At 30.5% G+C, this 18,711-nt stretch overlaps 4 protein-coding genes across 4 annotated transcripts; 2 read left to right on the top strand and 2 right to left on the bottom strand.

Moving 5' to 3' along the window:
• Positions 1-33: 33 nt before the first annotated feature.
• LOC145748389 (peroxisome biogenesis factor 2-like) lies at positions 34-1,426 on the top strand. The gene is made up of 4 exons (XM_082564958.1): positions 34-312; positions 453-691; positions 769-951; positions 1,135-1,426. Exons 1-4 carry the CDS (start codon positions 77-79, stop codon positions 1,347-1,349), a joined length of 873 nt encoding a protein of 290 aa, XP_082421084.1. The 5' UTR covers positions 34-76; the 3' UTR covers positions 1,350-1,426.
• An 823-nt stretch (positions 1,427-2,249) lies between these two features.
• LOC145748357 (U3 small nucleolar RNA-associated protein 18 homolog) lies at positions 2,250-4,178 on the top strand. The gene is made up of 3 exons (XM_082564956.1): positions 2,250-3,070; positions 3,263-3,449; positions 3,610-4,178. Exons 1-3 carry the CDS (start codon positions 2,283-2,285, stop codon positions 4,006-4,008), a joined length of 1,374 nt encoding a protein of 457 aa, XP_082421082.1. The 5' UTR covers positions 2,250-2,282; the 3' UTR covers positions 4,009-4,178.
• Positions 3,761-5,553, bottom strand: LOC145748373 (leucine-rich repeat-containing protein 34-like). Its single transcript, XM_082564957.1, has one exon. The coding sequence runs from the start codon at positions 5,524-5,526 to the stop codon at positions 4,294-4,296; it is 1,233 nt and encodes a 410-aa protein (XP_082421083.1). The 5' UTR covers positions 5,527-5,553; the 3' UTR covers positions 3,761-4,293.
• A 444-nt stretch (positions 5,554-5,997) lies between these two features.
• Positions 5,998-18,580, bottom strand: LOC145764108 (protein WWC3-like). The gene is made up of 11 exons (XM_082575696.1): positions 18,327-18,580; positions 17,746-17,814; positions 17,418-17,512; positions 12,034-12,090; positions 11,840-11,897; positions 11,534-11,714; positions 10,566-10,694; positions 10,235-10,432; positions 8,049-8,177; positions 7,659-7,882; positions 5,998-7,544 (listed from the first exon to the last, which is right to left on the bottom strand). Exons 1-11 carry the CDS (start codon positions 18,496-18,498, stop codon positions 6,967-6,969), a joined length of 1,890 nt encoding a protein of 629 aa, XP_082431822.1. The 5' UTR covers positions 18,499-18,580; the 3' UTR covers positions 5,998-6,966.
• Between the last annotated feature and the right edge of the window lie 131 nt (positions 18,581-18,711).

Raw genomic sequence — 18,711 nt, 5'->3', positions numbered from 1 at the left:
TAACATCTGTATTTCTTATTTTTAGAATTTAAAACAACTTTTTAAATAGTGCATATTGTTTAAAATAGAATTAAAAATGGTTGATACTGTGGTACCAGCATTAAGAGTTGCACAATTGGATGTAACTGAATTAGACAACACACTTATTACCCTTTTATCAAATCAACTTTTAAACTGTATAAAGTACCCTATTTTAACATTGGACTTTACCAAATTGGAGTCGCATATTAAAACAGCAGTATACAGCATAGTGCTTTACAATACATTGTGGAAATCAAATCAAAGCATTGGTCAAAAACTGTTGGGTTTAAGGTAAAATAACAAATTTATGCTCTTAATATTTAACATTTTTTCGAAATTTAATTTACTTAAATGCATATTCAAAGTAAAATGATAAAGTTATACGATATAGTATTTTGTTGTTGATAAAAGTTAATTTTGAATTATTGCAGATATGGAAATTCTAAAACGTTGACCGAACCATCCAGAAAAATATTGTCATGTTTTTTATTTGTTTTGGTGATTCGTTACTGGATTAAATCAACCAAAACACTAGGAAATATTCACTCGTCAAAATATTTGCGAAAGTTTGGAAAACAAATAAGAAAAGCATGGAGTTTATTAAAATTATTCAACTTTTTAGTGTTTCTTCACCAAGGCCACTTTCACTCAATTTTACTAAGAATATTTGGTGAGTAAACAAACACAACCTTCTGCTGGCAAATTTAGTTTAGCACTAAGCCTTTATACAACTTTTTAAATTTTTAGGTTTACGAACAGTTTTTAAGGATCCCAATCCACCAATAAGAAACGTGACTTTTCAAACAATGAGTCGCGAATTGTTATGGCATGGTTATGCAGAGACTGCTGTTTTCTTTTTATCCATTATAAATATTCATAAAATAAAGAGATGGATTTCTCAGGTATATACATCAGATGCTGTGCTTAGCGGTAAGTTATGTTTTGCACTTACAAAATGCTTAATCTTTAATCCTTTGAAGTAATTGCAGACATGATAAATAAAAATATAAAACAGTCATCAAGTAAATTGTTAAAATATGTTATCAAGTCAAAATCAACCTATATTAAAAAAGGTATTTTATATATTTTTGTATAAACAAACCCATTCTTCAGGTCAAAACACCCCAATATACGAAAAATGTTGCTTTTGTGATGAAGTGCCTATTCATCCACATGTTGGTAAATGTGGAATTCATGCATTTTGTCATTACTGTGGCACAACTGCTTTATTACAAGATGCTAGTGCAAAATGTCATACTTGTCATGTGCTTTTGGAATACTGTAAACCACTTGAAATTCAAACTCATTTAGTGAGCAATGATAATTAAATTTTGAATATCTTAAATTGTGATTTTTTTGCAACAATGCTATTGATTATATTGTAAGTTATTACACCTAATTTCTTCTGTGCTTATTCTTCTAATATAATAGTTTTATATATATAATTCTTAATAAAAATAAATAACATACAGCAAATTTTAAGTTCTGATGTTGTGTCTATTAAAGATTTGTCAGCATTTAATTACATGTTTACCTAATAAAATCGAGTAATTATATAACTTTGATAACGTTTGAAAAGTTTTTTTTTAAAAAGGTGTATAAGATTTAAAAGTTATATTCACCATGTAAATGTTGTTAAGTGAAATTGACATTGAATTAAAATAAAAACCTTGACAATAAAGACGTCCATGAAATCAAATAAACTAATAATTCCAAAATTAACTAACACAAACAATCTAAAATATTATTTTTGTTAATATAAACAAACAACATAAACACGTGTTGTCAGGGTTGTCAACTAATTAATCAAAATTTCAGCATTTTGAGAATACCAGTCAATTACCAAGCTTTTTTCGTACAGTTAAATTTAAATATAAATGGATATTGCTCATTTTGTTTATTACTTTTATTCTATTTAACAACATGTTGTTTTTAAAAAAAATCATGTTGAAATGGTATGGGAGAATTTGTAAAAAAAATAAATTGACAACATTGTATAGAAAACTGAAATTACATCAACGTGAATTGTAAATCCTGATACAATACAAATCATAAGAAATTTATATGAAATGTTGTTAAAAATAAAACTATTAATTAATTTTCTAGCTTATCCAAGTAAAAAAAATTTAGTTTTACGTTAAACCTTGTGAGACGGTTGTTTTCGAGCCAGCTAAAGTTGAATTCGATTGTTTAATGACATTTATACGTTTAATCTGTTATTAGGTTAATCAATTTGCAAAAAGTTTAAATTACAATAAATAATGCTGCGAAGACCACGAAAACGTAGTTTTACTAAATTTACCCCAGACAAAGACAGTGATGAAAAAGGAGGATTAACAAACAATAATAATAGTCAGAAAGAAAAAGAAGTTAATCTGGAATGTCTGGTTTTTGGTGGATCAGTTTTTGCTGAAAATGAAACGAATACAGAAACACAAGAAAATGACAAAATCGAGGATAAAGTGGAAGCTGCATGGGTTGATGAAGACGATGAAGAAGAAAACGAAACATCAAAAGTGCTTCAACAAAATAAACGGCGAAAGGAGTTTGAGAAAACAGTTGGTCCAACCCCAAAATGGGCCATCCAAAATAATAAAGAAGATTCTGGAAACGAAGATGATTTCACACAAACAATGGTAGCAAAAACGCAAACAAAATCCTTACCCAGAAATACAATTGACATCACGAAATGTTTGGATATTAACAAACAACAAGGATCAATAATGAAATTAGAAGCATGCGAGTTCCACAAAGGAGCTCAGATTGCCATGACCGCAGCCCAAGACTGTAACCTAAACCTATTTCAAGTAGATGGTAAAACAAATGCTAAAATCCACAGCCTTTTTATGGAAAAATATCCAATCCGATGTGCCCATTTTCTTGCCAATGGCAAAGATATTTTAATGTCATCGAATCTCCACTGGTTGTTTAATTATGATATGATGACTGGTAAAGTTGCAAAAATACAGTACATTAAAGGAGTCAAAGATCAAAAACTGGTTAATTTCAAAGTTTCTCCAGATGGAAAACATTTAGTGTTTTTATCAAGGTAAATATGCACACTCTTAAGACTAAATGATCTTTATTAAACCAGTTAAATATGTAAACATTTAAGTTTAATATAAGAGTATACCAACATAAAACATTACATTACTGATAGATTATAACTGATCCACTTAATAACTACATAGTTATTAAACAATGTTAAAGATACTTCAATACAGCATATTTTTATATTTAGCTTTGGAAAAATGCATTTGGTGGATAGCAACACTAAAGAACTGATCACCACACTAAAGATGAATGGATCAGTGGAGGATGTTGCATTTATGGAAGAAGGAAAGAAAGTCCTTTCACTAGGTGATGATGGAGTTGTTCACATCTGGGATATTCGATCAAGTCGATGTTTGAGTACTTTCGAAGATGAGGTAGATTTTTTTTTCTAAATTTTAACTCCTATAATTTTTCGTATTGGCTTTGTCCCCAGCACATATAACATAAGATCTTTAATATTATGTTTTATGTATATATACTTTAGATATTTTTCATTATAATCTTGGATTTTTAAATGTTGTTGTTTATTTTCAGGGCTGTGTTAAAGGGACTGCCATTGCTGTTTCACCCGACAACAATAGAATAGCTTGTGGATCACAAAGCGGGATCGTTAATTTGTATGACAGCGATTGCATGTTAAAACAAAATCCAAAACCACTCAAGTTTTTTAAGAATTTACAAACCACTGTCACTGCATTAGCATTTAACTCGACATCGGAAATTTTAGCCATGTCTTCAAATGCACTTCAAAATGCAGTGAAGTTGGTTCATGTCAATTCTCTGGCAGTGTTTTCAAATTTTCCCGATTTTAAAAACAAGAATCTTAGTCACCCAAGACAGATTGGGTTTTCACCAAACAGTGGTTATTTTCATGTTGGAAACAGTCAGGGAAGGGCTTACTTATATCGCTTAAATCATTTTAAAAATTATTAATCAAAATCTTGGATTTCAATTTTGTATTTTAAACTAGAATCTGCTGATTCGCAAATATGTTATGTGAATGTTTCAGATTGGCATATGAATGCAGGTAACCAGTAGTAAAATATTGTGTAGTAATTTGGTTTGATATTTACGTGTTGAACAAAATAAATAAATTGACGGAACATTAATTAATGAATTTATCATTATGTAAAAATTATTTAATAACATGACAGTAGAATACATCATTGAATTTAAAAAAAGAAAAAAGCAAACAGTATGTAATGACTAGAAAACACTTTAAATGTCGTCAGACATTCCTATCACATCTGGCCCATAACTTGGAGTCCAGTAGTAAAATCGTCGAATTCCGTGCGATAACTCGGATAAATATGTCCTTCCATCTACAACGTAAGGTTGGACATCAGTGTTTTGTTGTTGAAGTCGTTTTGATTGAATCAAGTCGCCGAATGCATTACAGGCATTTTCATCAAGCTCATTCCCCCAAATATAAACATTGGTCAGTGAAGTATTTGCCTTTAACGCATTAGAAATTGCTACAATTCCTTCCCCACTTATGCAGTTGCTAACCAAAACCAAAGCCTTAAGGTTACTATTTGAAAATGATAAGGCATTGCTTAAATGCATTGCACCGTCATTTTCAATGCGGTTGTATCCCAAATCCAAAATTTCCAGCGGCGTGTTTTTTCGAAGCAATTTAGAAAGTGATAGGGCTCCATCTCTTGTGATTCTGTTACACGTCAAATTAAGATATCTTAATGAATAGTTGTCTCGTAGCCCATCACAAAGTCGTTCAGTACCGAAATCTCGCAAGTCAAATTTGCCCAAATGCAACTCACGTAAAGTGTTATTCACTTTTAACATTTTGCCGACATGAACTATTGTTTCTTCTTGTAAAGATGAAAGTATTGGCCTGTTCAAGTTTAAAGCACGAAGATGTTTGTTTTGATGTAGAACTGTAGTCAAGCCTATTATACATTCTGTTCCAAGGTCGCAATCTCCCAAATCTAACTCCCGCAAACGATCGTTAATTTGCAATGCTTGGGCAAAAAACATACCCCCTTTGTTTCCAATCTTGTTCCCATTAAATTTTAAAGATCTAAGGGTTTTAGATGTGTGCAAAGACTCTGCAATCAAAGCCGCTCCTTCCGCAGTGAAATCATTACACATCACATTAAGTTCTTTAATAGAGGGAGAATCTTTAATTAACTTAGCGATCGATGCAGCTCCCTCATCTGTTAGATTGTTATAGCGTAAATCCAATGAACTTAGCACAATACTTCTACTTAGAATGGTGCAGAGTATTTCAACGTCTTGGTCGCCAAGACGAGTCTTCGTTAACAGCTTATTATTTCCCCCAAGTTGTAGTTTTAGGTCTTCACTTGAGCTCAATAAAAACTCTTTAGCAGATTTTGAGAGTGCTTTGATAATGTAATCATGTGACGGAACATTTCTCTGTTGACATAGAACAGTATATCTTTCCTTTGTTTCGTTAGCTACTGAATTAGACATACTTTACACTGTTTTTATTAAACACGAGTCAGTCTGGTTTAAACACAAAAATTATGTCAGAATAAATTACTAAACTTAGACAATTTTTTACAATCACTTAATGTATAATTACTTAATAAAACTTATTAACTACATTTTTGGGTTTAAACTTTAATATTTAGACGTAATACAGCAGGTATCTACAAAGACAAACAAAATTTCACTTTAACTAATTTGCTTTAGCTGTTGCTAGGCAACGTTGTTAGGGCACGCGCGCCAACTTGTGAATGAATTTTGAGAGGATAAAATATTTACTAAGAAATGACCTGTTTTAATATTCGATAGTCGCTGCTATTAAAAAAAATGTTAAAAGTTTATTGGTATGGTGTATAACCTACCAAAAAATATCTAATATCAGCCCTTTCTAACATTTTATCTTTATATTTTTATTGACAAACAATAATTCACAATGATGATGCATTTAACCACTGTTGATCACAAAAAGGGCGAAAAAAACACAAACTGATAAATTATCTGTAAACATTTATCCTTGTATCCATTAATATTTCTCATATAAAAAAATGTACCAATTAAAATTTCTCATATAAAGAAACTTTAGAAGACAAAATAAACAAGAGTAGAAGTTAAAAGCTAACTCTGACATGGTGTTTAATATAAACTTGATATAGTTATCAATACATTCAATAATTTAAAACAAAACTGCCAATGCTAAAAGTAGCTTTAAAAATAATAATTAATATAAGCTAATTATTGTTGTCCAAGAAATTTATAAAAAAACGTTTTTTATCAGAAGCACCTCAAATATATAAAAAATAAACTCAAGAAAATAAATTTTAAAATGGCGTAAATTGGCAGGAGGTAGTGTTTATTTAAGTTAGAGAATTGACTTTTCTAAAACTAAATTACTAATCAAAAAAATTTAAATTTTTGCAATTAAAGTTCTATACATTTTAAATTCAAATTGCTTGCCAAATTCTAAATTATTGAATAAAGAGCAATGAAGAATAGATAAATTTGTTATTCAGTTTGCAATATAATGTGTTTAAACTGTAGGCTTGACCAACCACAAAAAAATGTATTTTTTAATACTATGCCTAATGGTATATTATTTAAATATAGTTATGTTGGTATCAATTATCCATTATTATAAATTTCGTGTAATAGGGAAATAAATGAGTCTGTTTCTAAATTTCCTTATTGTTTTATATTCTTGAGTACGTTTCGGCAAGATGAAAAAATCAATCCGCTTGGGAAAACAAATGAAAATGTTTTAGTGCTTACCCTATCACGTTTAAATCAAGTCAATGATTTGAATAAGATTTAGTTCGGGCAATCCCTCTTTCAAACCACTGGATTTAAAAATACACTTGGCATGTTACTTTTCTGGTGGAAATTCCGCGTGTTGTTTTGCAGTTTGCTTGGTAGGATATAAAACATTTATTACATCATTACTTCTGTTATAAACTTTCCATTTGAATTAACGTGACATAGTGTGTCCGGAATCTGCGGCAGGGTGTGAAGGGGCGAGGGAACCTTTTTTACCAATTCCGAATAATCTGGTAGTTTAGGCCTGGTGGCGTATCCGCCATTAGACCGACCGACCGAGGAAGATCGAACGAGGTATTTCGAGTCGCCGCACGTGGGCGTGGCGGAGTCTCTTGCACTGGCAAACTGGGACGGGGTGGGCGTGCTTTCGTCGATGACGCTCAACGAGTTGACGGACGATCCGCGGCTCATAAGCGACGTTTTACTAGAAGTAAGCGAGGAATGTCGGCTCTCGCTACTGCTTAAACTAAAGTTACTGGTAGAATGCGCCATTGTTGTGGTAGTGGTCACTCTACCGCTAGCGTGGCGTCGCACGGGGGCGCCGGGGCGTTGGTTGTTGCGGTAAGCAAGAACCTCCTCGTAGGAAGGAGATTGGCGTGTATGAGAAGGATTAGGTCCTACGGAAGGATTAAAGGCAGAGTCCGAGGCTCCAGATGAAGAAGAAGAGCCAAGTTTTCCAGAAGGAGAAACATCTGATTGGAAAAATCATGTTCACCAAATTACAAAAAAAAGATCACAAAAATTAAAAAAATAAATGTTTTGTCAACTTACTATATCCTAAAAATCCAAAAAGGGTTTTCATTTACCTGCATTTTGTCGCCGCATACTAGTTCGTACAACCTTTGCTCGCAGTCGGGTCATCGAGTTATTTCGTCTCGTAAACGAATGGGGTCGACTGTTCGGACCTCGACCGTTTGTGGTTTCTATCGCGGGGGATCGGGCGTTGTTGGCCTGCGAAACGACAGTGGTCATTGCCGAGGTGGAGCCGTGGCTGGACGACGAGGATAAAGACATACTGCTTGCTGATAAACTATAAAAATGCTTAATTTAAATTGAATTTAGGTGAAATTTTATGCAAAGTTCGACGATAAATGCGAGTGGTTATGTCGGCCTACAGGTCTTAATGCCTTATCTTATATTTAAAAGCATTTAAGCATTTGTGCATTTAAATTTTTAGGTGTTTTTAGTTTCTTTACCTTCTCAGTCGATTTTCGATTTTAATGGCAAGTTCTTTGTTGTCTCTGAGTTGTCTGTTTACACTCTCATGTCGTTCAACTCTCTTCAACCTTTCACCCAACGCCTTGTTGTTGAAACTTTTTGCATTTCTATTTATAAAAAGAAAAAGCAGTTGTGTTATTAACAGAAAAAACTAAGATTCCGTTATGTGAAATGAATAACTGATTCTTGAATAAAATCTAGTAGGGCTAAAAGTCATTTAGTTAAAAGAATCGTGTGTATATATATATAGAACTAAATATTTTAAATGTTTATTGGTATGTCATTTGTAAACATATGTAGCAACATACGTCAGACCCCGGCACAGTAAGACCCCACTAATTAACGCAATGTCAAAAATTCAAAAAATGGAATTATTATAATTTCAAAAATTTACATTAACAAATAAAAAATGTGTTGCAACTCAAAAATCGAAATACATTGGCCCCTGTGGAGGTGTGTGTTACAATATTTTAAACAAAAAATTAATTAAAATCACTTGAACTCGGTTGGGGTACGTTATACGCTGAAATTCGTCTCTCAATTTAATGTAAACTAGAAGTTAGGAGTATGTAAAACAAGTGAACACACGCGTTCAGAATACAATTTACAAACATGTACATAGTTTAATCGCAAGGCAAACCTCGACTATGTTGTACTTGCGTTTGTTTTGGTGGTTTGGTGAAAATTAATAGCATCTTATTGGGTAATTTGGGCTGATAAAATCTGTTAAAACCTGTTAATGTGTCAAAATTCATGAAAATCACAAAAATATTTTAAATTTGCCAAATGTCATCAAATTTTTTTATTTTCTTTTTTCAGTAAATTAATTTTACATTTAGAATAAATGTTGTCTAGGTGAAAACCTATTACCTTAAAATTTATGCTTTATGTACCAAAAACTTTGCAAATCATATAATTGTATAAGTTATAATACACATAAAAACGACGTCAGCCTTAATAAGCTTTGGGTTAATACCCAAATCAATACTAGTACATTAAAGTTAAGTGTGGGCGTGGGAAATGTAATATAATCACAAATCGATAATCAAATGTTAAATAAATCAATTAATCGTTTATTAAAAGTCAAATTCTACATTCCCAGTAGTACTCTTTATCGGCCTGATAGCAATCGGTACAATCTAATCACATCCGAATTATAAATTTCACAAGATTATGATTTCCGCTGTTGACGAATTATTGCCGGCCCAACTAAAGCCATTTCGAATATAACATGACTAATGCCGTTAAGTGAGCTTATTTATTTCAAGTGTATGGGATTTATACAAAAAGTATTCTGTTCTACGTAACAGATTTTTAATGTTTTTATTTAACTTTTTAGGTTGTTTATTTTGTCAAGGCCACAAGCCTAATAATGCGATTTTATAATAAAAATAAACAATTGTGTTTTTCATCTATAGGTTAAAGCCATATTTGAATAAAGCATATTTAACTAACCTGCCATTAAGGTTTAAGTATAGTCATTAAACACATTGCTAAGCATTAAGCTCTTTTTTGGAAATGCACACGCAAAAGGAAAATGACATGGTTTGATAGCCGGTAATAATAAGTGGAAGTTTGCATACTTTTGTTTAACAACGACATCGGCAAACCCAACTTGGCAGTAAAATTCTTAATCAAACCCGCTTTCAATATTAATAGCTGGAATTTTTATGATATGTCTAAGACAGGACTCCTTTGTGATTATTTTCCTTTGTGTTTTTGGTATTGATATGTGGAAAGGCAAACAATAGATAGTGATGTAGGTGGTATTAAATTCCTTAAATACGACCCAACCCAGGGTTGAGTCAATAACACAGCCATAGGCACTTGAACAATAAATTTTAAAGGTAGGCCATATATGTTTATTAGTATTGTAAAGTATGTGTTTATGTTTTTAATTTTTTTTAGCCTATGAATATCTTGAAATTTTTGTAAGTTGTTTATTTGCCTGATGTGGTGTAATAAATAAGTTTCCACGGGTTTAATCTTACAATATGAAAACTTAAAATTTGCACCATTATTTGCATAATTTTGTTGTAAAATCACCAGGTTTAAATTTAGAAACAGAAAGTGTAATAGGGGATATTCTGATAGTGTTTTAATACAGAAAGTATTTGCAGAAGTCTATCTAAATATTAGGTTTTATAAAAAAAATTAATTTTACCGTAATTCCTTTTCCAGTTTTTTGCATTTATCTTGAGCATTTTTCTTTTCAATTTCTGTCGAACCGTTTCCGGCACTTCTTGTGTACATCTCATTAAGTTGCTCATCCTTTTCTGAGATGATAAGAAGATGGCTCGGATTTCCATCTGATGACCCTTTCTCCTCCAATGATTCAAGCTCTTTGGTGAGGCCAGCAATCCTTTAAAAAAATTTTAAAATTCAGAAGATGAAAAATATTTGTAATTTTTGTAAATAAATTTTATTATAAGCATTATGTTTTAAGGATTAAAAACAAGCTGGTAAAAGAATTGTTGTAAAAATGGATTTCATACTTTGCGTTTGTCGTTTGAAGTTGCAACATCAACCTTTCTCTTTCTTCTTCCTCCAACATCTTGTTTCCTCCATTAACTTGCTCATTTGATCCGTAACTATCAACTCCACCATCACTCCTTACTCCCTCCCTGTTAAAATAAATCATTTTTTTTAAAACAAAATTTTAAGTCTATAAGGAATTCTTTTTTTGAATTTTAAAGTTAACATTTTTGGATTTCAATCTTTTAAACTAAGCCTGTTTTCATTTTTACATTTTTGAAAGTTTAACAGCACTTTATAAAATATTTATTTAAATTATAATGATTTTTTAATGTTGGCCTAAGTTTTACAGCAAATGGCACTTAATCCATATTATATTTAGATTTTTATTTTAAAAATTAATTGTTAACTAAATTAAAAAGAATTGCATTTTTAATGGTGGGTTAAATAAATAGATTTTAGTATTTAAGTAATAGTTTTTATGGTAATAAGCTTAATTAGTATTTAATATTGCTAAGCATTGCACAATAGTAGTGTTTGTTTAATATATATTTTTAAAATCAAAAATATTTGAACAATGCTTGCTTAATGCTTAACTAAAATAAATACATTGTACAAATAAATGAATGGGCTACTAGTTTAGATTGGAATATGTTGTTAAATAACCTTGAGTACAAATTTATATACATGTCATTTTTAAATTATATTCATCACATAAGTTTAAAATGTTATACACTTGATAAACATTCAAATTTTAATAGGCTACTTGCAGACCTATAACAATTGGAAGATCAAATATTTTAAAATACATGGCAAAAAAATACCAATTTAGAATAGCCTGTTGAATACCTTAAAATACAAACTTATAAATATATATATAATGAAAAATGATGTTATTGTGCCACTTTATATATTTTAAGCCACTTTAAATTAAATTAAGTAGACTGTAGACTTAAAATAAAAATAAATTTAAAAAAAATTAACGTACCAGTGATTTTTCCACTGTTGGTGTTTAGTTCTTGCATGGGTTAGGTCAGCTTCAGCATCGGTTAAATCTTTCCTTAATTTGTAAACTCTTTGTTTCATTTCTGAGAGTTCGGCTCGTACTTGGTCGGGATCGAACTTGGTACATATTGACCAGTTTGAGCATGACGTCTCCGCACTGTTTACTGTAAAAATTCAAAAAATAAAAAATAATTTTTTTTTGAATTGTATTGATAATAAAATTAACTTTAATTCAAATTTTGAAAAATTAAAAGTTAAAATGTAATTAAAGCAAAACAAATTTACTTACAACTTCTCATTGATTTTGAGCTTTCTGTTCTAATAACTTGATGCTTTAATTCCTTAATCTGTGCAACAATTTAAAAAAATTAAATGTTTTCATAAATTTAAACCAAAACATTATTATCCAAATTGCATTATTAAGATTAGGCCTATCTTCTTTAAAGTTTTCTTCCCTATTTACTAATTTCACGCAAAATTTACCTGCTTTTTAGCAATCTCGATTTCCTCCGCTTTTAAATTAACCACATCTTCTTTGGCCTGAAAAAAAATTCAATAAAATCGTTATTCAAACGATTCTAGATGACAGGTATGATAAAAGATTCGTGATGCCAGCTGGTCTGAATGGTATTAAAAACCGCCACGTTTAACAAACATTTAAATTAACGTGGTCATGTTTTTTTATTAAATCGTTTCTCATTTCCAGGGAACGCGGAATTCGCAATCTAAAATAACCAAAACGACCGGTGCTTGTTGCTTTAGCGGGACCGACAAAAAACACAAAAATCGGCGGGAAACAATTGGCCGAGGTCACTGACTTAACTGCTGAAAAAATAGGCAAATTTCGAGTGTTTAATGAAATTTAATCTCCGTTTATCGCGAGGCAAAAACCGAAAAATTAAAAAAAATTTTTATGATTTTATATAGCGGTTGTTAAAATTGGATCCAAAAACAACAACAGATTTTGACACAACAACAACGGCGAACTGTGTTTATTTAACGTAGGGGACTCACTAACAAGTCTGACGTCAGCTTTCCCGCAAAATAGTTTTGCGAATTCTCGCTTATTCAGAAGTACAAAATGTTAACAATGCGCTATAAACTGCGTGTTAAAAATGAGTATTAGCGATAAAGTATATAGCGTTTTTTTTAAATTATTCCCTATAAAGATAAGGCAAAAAGTCAAGTCGAAAAATGCGCGTTTTGTGTATCTCAAAAACGCCAAATCGCTCTTACTAAATAGATAGAAGGCTTATAAACCCGACCTTGTGGTATTAAGAGGAATTGCGGAATGCTACGAGAACGCGAAGGAGTGTTCTTTGAATGGCGAACTGAAAACCACTTTAAACCACTCGGTTTTCGAATCTCGATTGCTCTTTGCGAGTTTCTGGTCAAAAATGCCAACGTTCGTTTAAGAAGTCACTTCAGTATGGGCGTAAACGCGGCGACGTTTTTAAACGTTATACCTCGATTTAATAATCAATTTTTAATAGCATATGATCTGAGAAAATAACTTTTTAAAATACGTTTTTTTGTGGATTATATTTAATTATCAAACAAAAAAAATAATTCTCTTTACTTTATATATTTAAAAATATATCGTATTCACACATTAAATTTTAAAATAAGTTTAAAACTCCAAAGTAGGTATTACAACATAATAAAAAACCTGTCAGCTTTTAAAATAACCTAGACCAGTTTTAAAACAACTTCAATTCCAGCAATCAAGTTTTTACAACAAATTTCTTTAAAAAAAAGCTAAAATACATTTTCTCGAGTATAAGTTTGTGAGAGAATTAATGGAGATATTAATATGACGTAAGGTCTCCGGATTTGAACAGTTAAGTTCAATGTACTCCTTGCCTTATAAAAGTTCAGCCGTTTATAATGAACCAAAAGTAGCTGTGCTTAGCCAAGTGAAAGTAATTGGAAATATTAACGAGCTTCCAAAAAAGTTCGACAAAAAATATTTTATCATCCAATTACTGAATCCTAAACTCAATATGGGGTTTAGAATAAGAAGACATGTTACTTAAATGTTAGTGATAAAAAATCGGTAAATGTCAATGCAAGTTTTTTTTAAATCTAAACTGTCAAAAATGCATGCTACTATTGATTTAATGAAATACTATAAAACTGTATTTAAAAATTCTGAAAAAAAAATAATTTAAACTGTTTATCACAAATAGTAAAAATCTACTGAAATTTATAAAAAAAAAATGTTGTTGTCAATAGACTACGGTGTGTGAAAACCAGTTAGCCCAAATAAAAAAACGATACAACTAGTTTACAAATAAACAAGTTAATCAATAACATTTAAACAATAAAGTACTGGTCACTTCAATTCTTTAAACCTTTGTTGATTCAAATATTTACTCTAATTATAAAATAAAGGGTAGAGTAATTGAAAGATAAAGGCTTTTGTCTATAGCGAAATAACGAAACTCGCGCGCTCGATAATATGTAAGCAACAGAAATTTATTCCTTTACCAAAATGAAACCGTTCTCGATTCAATTGTAGTGTTTGTGACTCACAATGTAATCGAATACGCAAGGTAGAATTACGCCAGAAATTCCAGCCATAACACAAAGCAAGCCAGTGTGCTATGCTGGGTATTAGACATAGGGTTAAACACGTCATTGTTCTGCGGATAGGATTCGGTTTTTGTGGCAAAAAGTATGAGGTAATTGTGTGCTCAAACATTACATCACTTGAACGAACGCTTCATATCTTGTGGCTATAAACTTTAATAAGTGGCCATTATTACAAGGTTTGTCTACGACGTGACGTCAGTTACACCTTAAATAGACAAAACAAAATCAAACAGAAATAAAAATTATTTAAAACTCTCGAAAAAGTACCCAAACATGCAACACACAAAAAGCGGTTACAATGGAGTAAAAATCCCGTCTATTTAAAGGTAATATATTAAGACCTTTTAATAGACATTGATGGTGTGTTGTCTACGGATAGGTTTCCTAAGTATTCGTTGCGCAAATATTTACATGTAGTGTCACCTATAGATGGGTATGTGATGCGCTCGGGCCTAAGAAATGTACCTCGAGTTACTACATACCGCATTTACAAGCAAGATATTAGCTTCTAAATTTTGTACTACGACATTTTACTTTATTTGGAAATTTGGGATATATACCTTTTTTGGAAATCAATTTTTTTAATTGAAAAGTTTTTAATTAAAATAAGAATGTTACGAAATTTTTGAACATAACAAATAAACTCCGTTCACAATTTTTTTTTAATTTAAGAAATATATATTTGATTTATAATTAGCTTGAAAAATGTCAAAAACGTCAACAATTTTATATTTATATTAACAACAATATAATAATGGGGTTAAAATGCAATGACAGTCAACGAAAGACAATCGGGCGCCAATTATTATAATCCAAAAACTAAAGCTCAGTTTCAAAATTCAACTTTCCCATATTATTACAACTGAACCATACAGCACAATAGGAATGTTTATTTTATTTTCACTAAAGAATGCGAGAGGTTAAAAATCCAGCGACCTTGGAATGTAGTTTAACAATAGTGGGTCGCGAATCGGTTTTGTAGGTAATTGTATTATCAATCTAAACTGCGAGACGCGGTCGCTTTTATCTTGAGTAGCGTAAGGCCTCTTTTGTTTTAAAAAATGTATATTTATATACACAGGGGGGTCTTCGTGACAACGGGAATAATGGATATGAGTTGTTTCGGTCAAAGGGTTAAGAAAATTAAAATTCCTAATTTTAGGGTTAATAAAAAAAATGAAACAATTTTTTGAGTTTATAAAAAAAAGCTGTCCATACCATTTTTTTTTAATTTAGATTTTCACACCGCGCGAACCGTACATAAACATTTGTGCCATTATTTTCTATTTAAGCATTAGCGACGCTTTAAACATAAATAATTGAACGCCAAAGGCATAACGCTATACCAAAAACATTTTCAACCACCTCTGTATTAAATGCTAAAATTTTCCACAGTCCTTTTCAATTCAATTTAAAATGTAGAGTGGCCAATTAAGGACCGTTTTATGTGCAAAAATTTTACAAAAAAGATAACATTTTACTAACAAAATTATAGTAAGTGTTTTTATTAATCCAGGCACAAAACAATTACAGAATGTTTAGCAATAGAACTTGATAACTTTAAGTGTTGTCAAACAACCACCTGTCTTGCTAAAATGTCCTAATCTGGATTATAACTACTACAAAGCACATGGCTATGAAATTGTTCAAAAAATATTAAAAGTTACAACATATTTTAAATGTAGGTTAAAAGTTAAGTGCACATGGGTATTTATTGATTTTTGGTTTTGTTAAAGAACTATTTTTATAATTAATGATAGGATGATTGAACAATAAGTCACTTAACTGAAATATTCAGTTTCGACAGAAGATGTCAATCATACTTATACATAACATAAAAATTTGTTAGTTAAGTTAATAAATTAAAAATAATTACTACAAAAATCTTGTTGTATGTAATAACAGAACTTCGCAACTCTAAAAAATACCTCATTTTTACAGTAAATCATAATTACAAATATATTTATTTCTGAGTGAATATCTTAGTAGTAAAATTTGAGCCAACTGTTTAACCACCAAAGTTAAGAACAAGAGAGAAAGAGAAGTCTGTTATGCAAAAGCAATCCTGCAGGGTTGTCAAGTGGCTCTCGCTATCAGAGTGTGTCCACTTACGGCAAAATTTAAAACAACAAAAACAACACATCCTGGATAAAAGGCATGGTTGAGGGTAGGGTTTGAGAGTGTTCTATTATTAGGTCAAAAACTTATCCTAATCTTAACAATCAGTTCTACCACCACATTGGGCATTACTGTTATATATATACAATTTAATCCAATATATTCACAAAATAATAAATAGATATTGATATAATAGCAATACACCTTTACTACATTAACCAATACAACAAAATAGCAACTTTTTAAAACAAAATTAATTTTATATACAACCTAAGAGATAGAATAACTAGCATAAATTATTACAAAATAGATGTGCTTTAAAATTTAGAGAACAACACAAAAGTTATGGGCTTGGTTTCCTTTAAAAATTAAAAAGGGAAATAAATTGTATAATAAGTTATATAAAAATAGAAGTAAACATGTTGTATAAAATGCATGGTCAATTTTAAAAGCAACTTACATGCACCTTCACATTCTAATTAGTGTGCGAACTGTAGTGCACTTAAATGGTGTACATCTAATTTAAAATTACACAGTGCACAGCAGTAATCAATCCAATTTTAAATTAGTGGTATGTTAATAATAAGATAAAAACGGCTGTGTACCTAAGGCTAATAATATTTTGCACACATTGTGAAAAATGCACAATGAATGTCTTTGTAAGATAACTTTTAAATGTCAACAAACAAAAAATCTGTGTTTCAATAAAATTGATGACACAGCATATCACAGCTATGTCAATAACACAAAAATTTATTCTGAGTAAATATTTTTCAGATTTTTTATATAAATTTTAAATTTCAAACTAATTTATAGTGCAGTTGGATTTGACATTGCCTATGACCTTAACACTTTCCTTAACAAAACTACTAAAAAAATAAATCATTTTCAAATGCTCGTTAAATATTACAACACAAGCATTTTATTGAGAGCTAGGAATGTTTGCGCAAGCTAGAAAAGTACACAGTACTGTCATGATTTTAAAACTCATGGTATTTGAAGTGCGATGACCTAATAAATTAGTAAAACAAACACGCAGAGAAACAGGTGTCGCTACACAAAATACAGAACCTAAAAATGGCCTCATTCTTAAGTTAAGCGAGTTTGTTATCACGAATAATACCCTAAAAAAAATTTACAAAAAAATGTTTTACCTGAACTTCGTGTAAAGCAGCAGACAGATAATTTTCCAACATATTTTGTTGAGAATTTCTCCATTCAGCTCTAGGATCTTCTCTTTGGTTTACCTCTGTAATTTGTAAAACACGAAAATTAAGATGTATTGCACTAAAATAAATAGGATTGGTTATACACGCCACAAATTCTTAACGGTTTTACCACATAATTGTATGACAAAACAAGTAACTATTTAAAAATATACTAGGCTATAAACTAGAAGTTCTCATTTACTTTTTGCTAAAATGCTTTTTGTTATTAAAATATTAAAAATTAAAGAATCGGTGAATTATAATGTAAACTTACGGTTAAGATGATCAATATAATAAATCCCATATTCATCATCTTGACATTCTTCCCAGCCTATCGGTAATTCTAGAAACAAAAATAGTTATATTGACAAAACTTTACACTAAAAACTATAACATATTAAAAGCTCATAGGATTGCAAATGTTAATTTGAATAGTCAATACAAATGTTGTGATATAATTACATGGGAGAATATAATTCAAATTTTAAATTAGAACGCCATGGATAAGGATTAAACAAAACAGCTGAGAGCTAATGATTTATTCATAAAGTATGTTAATTGTTTAACCACCAGTTTTTTTAATTAAACCGCCAGTGTTAACAAATGAAGCAGCTTTATTGTCTTTATTAACTTTTATGCACAACATAACTTTGAAAGTACAACCCAAAAAATTATTTATTTTGTTTTATAGGAAACATAACAATATGTTTAATTTTGTATTTCAGTATTTTTATTTTTGTAGTAGTTTAAATTTAAGCTATTGACACAGTTTAAACTATATAAAGAGGAAGTACTTGGCAATTAAAATGTTATTCTGAATCAAGTTACACAAATTTTCGAGAAATCTTTACTAACCATTGCTTATACAATCAGCAAAAGTGTGAGGTTTCGTTTGTCGGTCTCTCGGGTCAATCCAAGATGTTCGCTGGGTGTTGTGATCAATAAAAAAGACTCTTCTGTCATAATCCAAAGCTTCCTCCCAACCTGGTGGAAGGGGAAATTCCCTGCGACTATCTCCCATAATCATTTATTTCCATAAATTGTTGCAAACAAAATAGTAATATTCCAAATAAGTCACTTTATTTTCAGTTTTTTAATAATTGTTGCCTAAATTTAAATCTTTTTTTTTAAGTAAATTTGTTTGCATTAATTAAATTATTTTTCTGTAACTCTGAAACAAAAAAAATTGTATTTATTATATAAATGAAAAAAGGCAAATCTTGAAAGACCTACTTTTTTG

This window comes from Corella eumyota, chromosome 1 (assembly GCF_963082875.1).
Source record: "Corella eumyota chromosome 1, kaCorEumy4.1, whole genome shotgun sequence".
NCBI classification, from domain to species: domain Eukaryota; kingdom Metazoa; phylum Chordata; class Ascidiacea; order Phlebobranchia; family Corellidae; genus Corella; species Corella eumyota.
This window is presented reverse-complemented; position numbering and strand designations above follow the sequence as displayed.

What these genes read in the sequence shown, in the direction of transcription:
- LOC145748389 (XM_082564958.1), top strand. Translation starts at nt 77, where the DNA reads ATGGTTGATACTGTGGTACCAGCATTAAGAGTTGCACAATTGGATGTA. An exon ending in CAAAAACTGTTGGGTTTAAG is followed by an intron (nt 313 to 452) that starts GTAAAATAACAA and finishes GAATTATTGCAG; the next exon opens with ATATGGAAATTCTAAAACGT. An exon ending in ATCAGATGCTGTGCTTAGCG is followed by an intron (nt 952 to 1,134) that starts GTAAGTTATGTT and finishes CCCATTCTTCAG; the next exon opens with GTCAAAACACCCCAATATAC.
- LOC145748357 (XM_082564956.1), top strand. Translation starts at nt 2,283, where the DNA reads ATGCTGCGAAGACCACGAAAACGTAGTTTTACTAAATTTACCCCAGAC. An exon ending in CATTTAGTGTTTTTATCAAG is followed by an intron (nt 3,071 to 3,262) that starts GTAAATATGCAC and finishes TTTTATATTTAG; the next exon opens with CTTTGGAAAAATGCATTTGG. An exon ending in TGAGTACTTTCGAAGATGAG is followed by an intron (nt 3,450 to 3,609) that starts GTAGATTTTTTT and finishes GTTTATTTTCAG; the next exon opens with GGCTGTGTTAAAGGGACTGC.
- LOC145748373 (XM_082564957.1), bottom strand. Translation starts at nt 5,526, where the DNA reads ATGTCTAATTCAGTAGCTAACGAAACAAAGGAAAGATATACTGTTCTA.
- LOC145764108 (XM_082575696.1), bottom strand. Translation starts at nt 18,498, where the DNA reads ATGATTATGGGAGATAGTCGCAGGGAATTTCCCCTTCCACCAGGTTGG. An exon ending in TCGAGATTGCTAAAAAGCAG is followed by an intron (nt 11,898 to 12,033) that starts GTAAATTTTGCG and finishes ATTGTTGCACAG; the next exon opens with ATTAAGGAATTAAAGCATCA. An exon ending in ATCGAAAATCGACTGAGAAG is followed by an intron (nt 7,883 to 8,048) that starts GTAAAGAAACTA and finishes GCATTTTTATAG; the next exon opens with TTTATCAGCAAGCAGTATGT.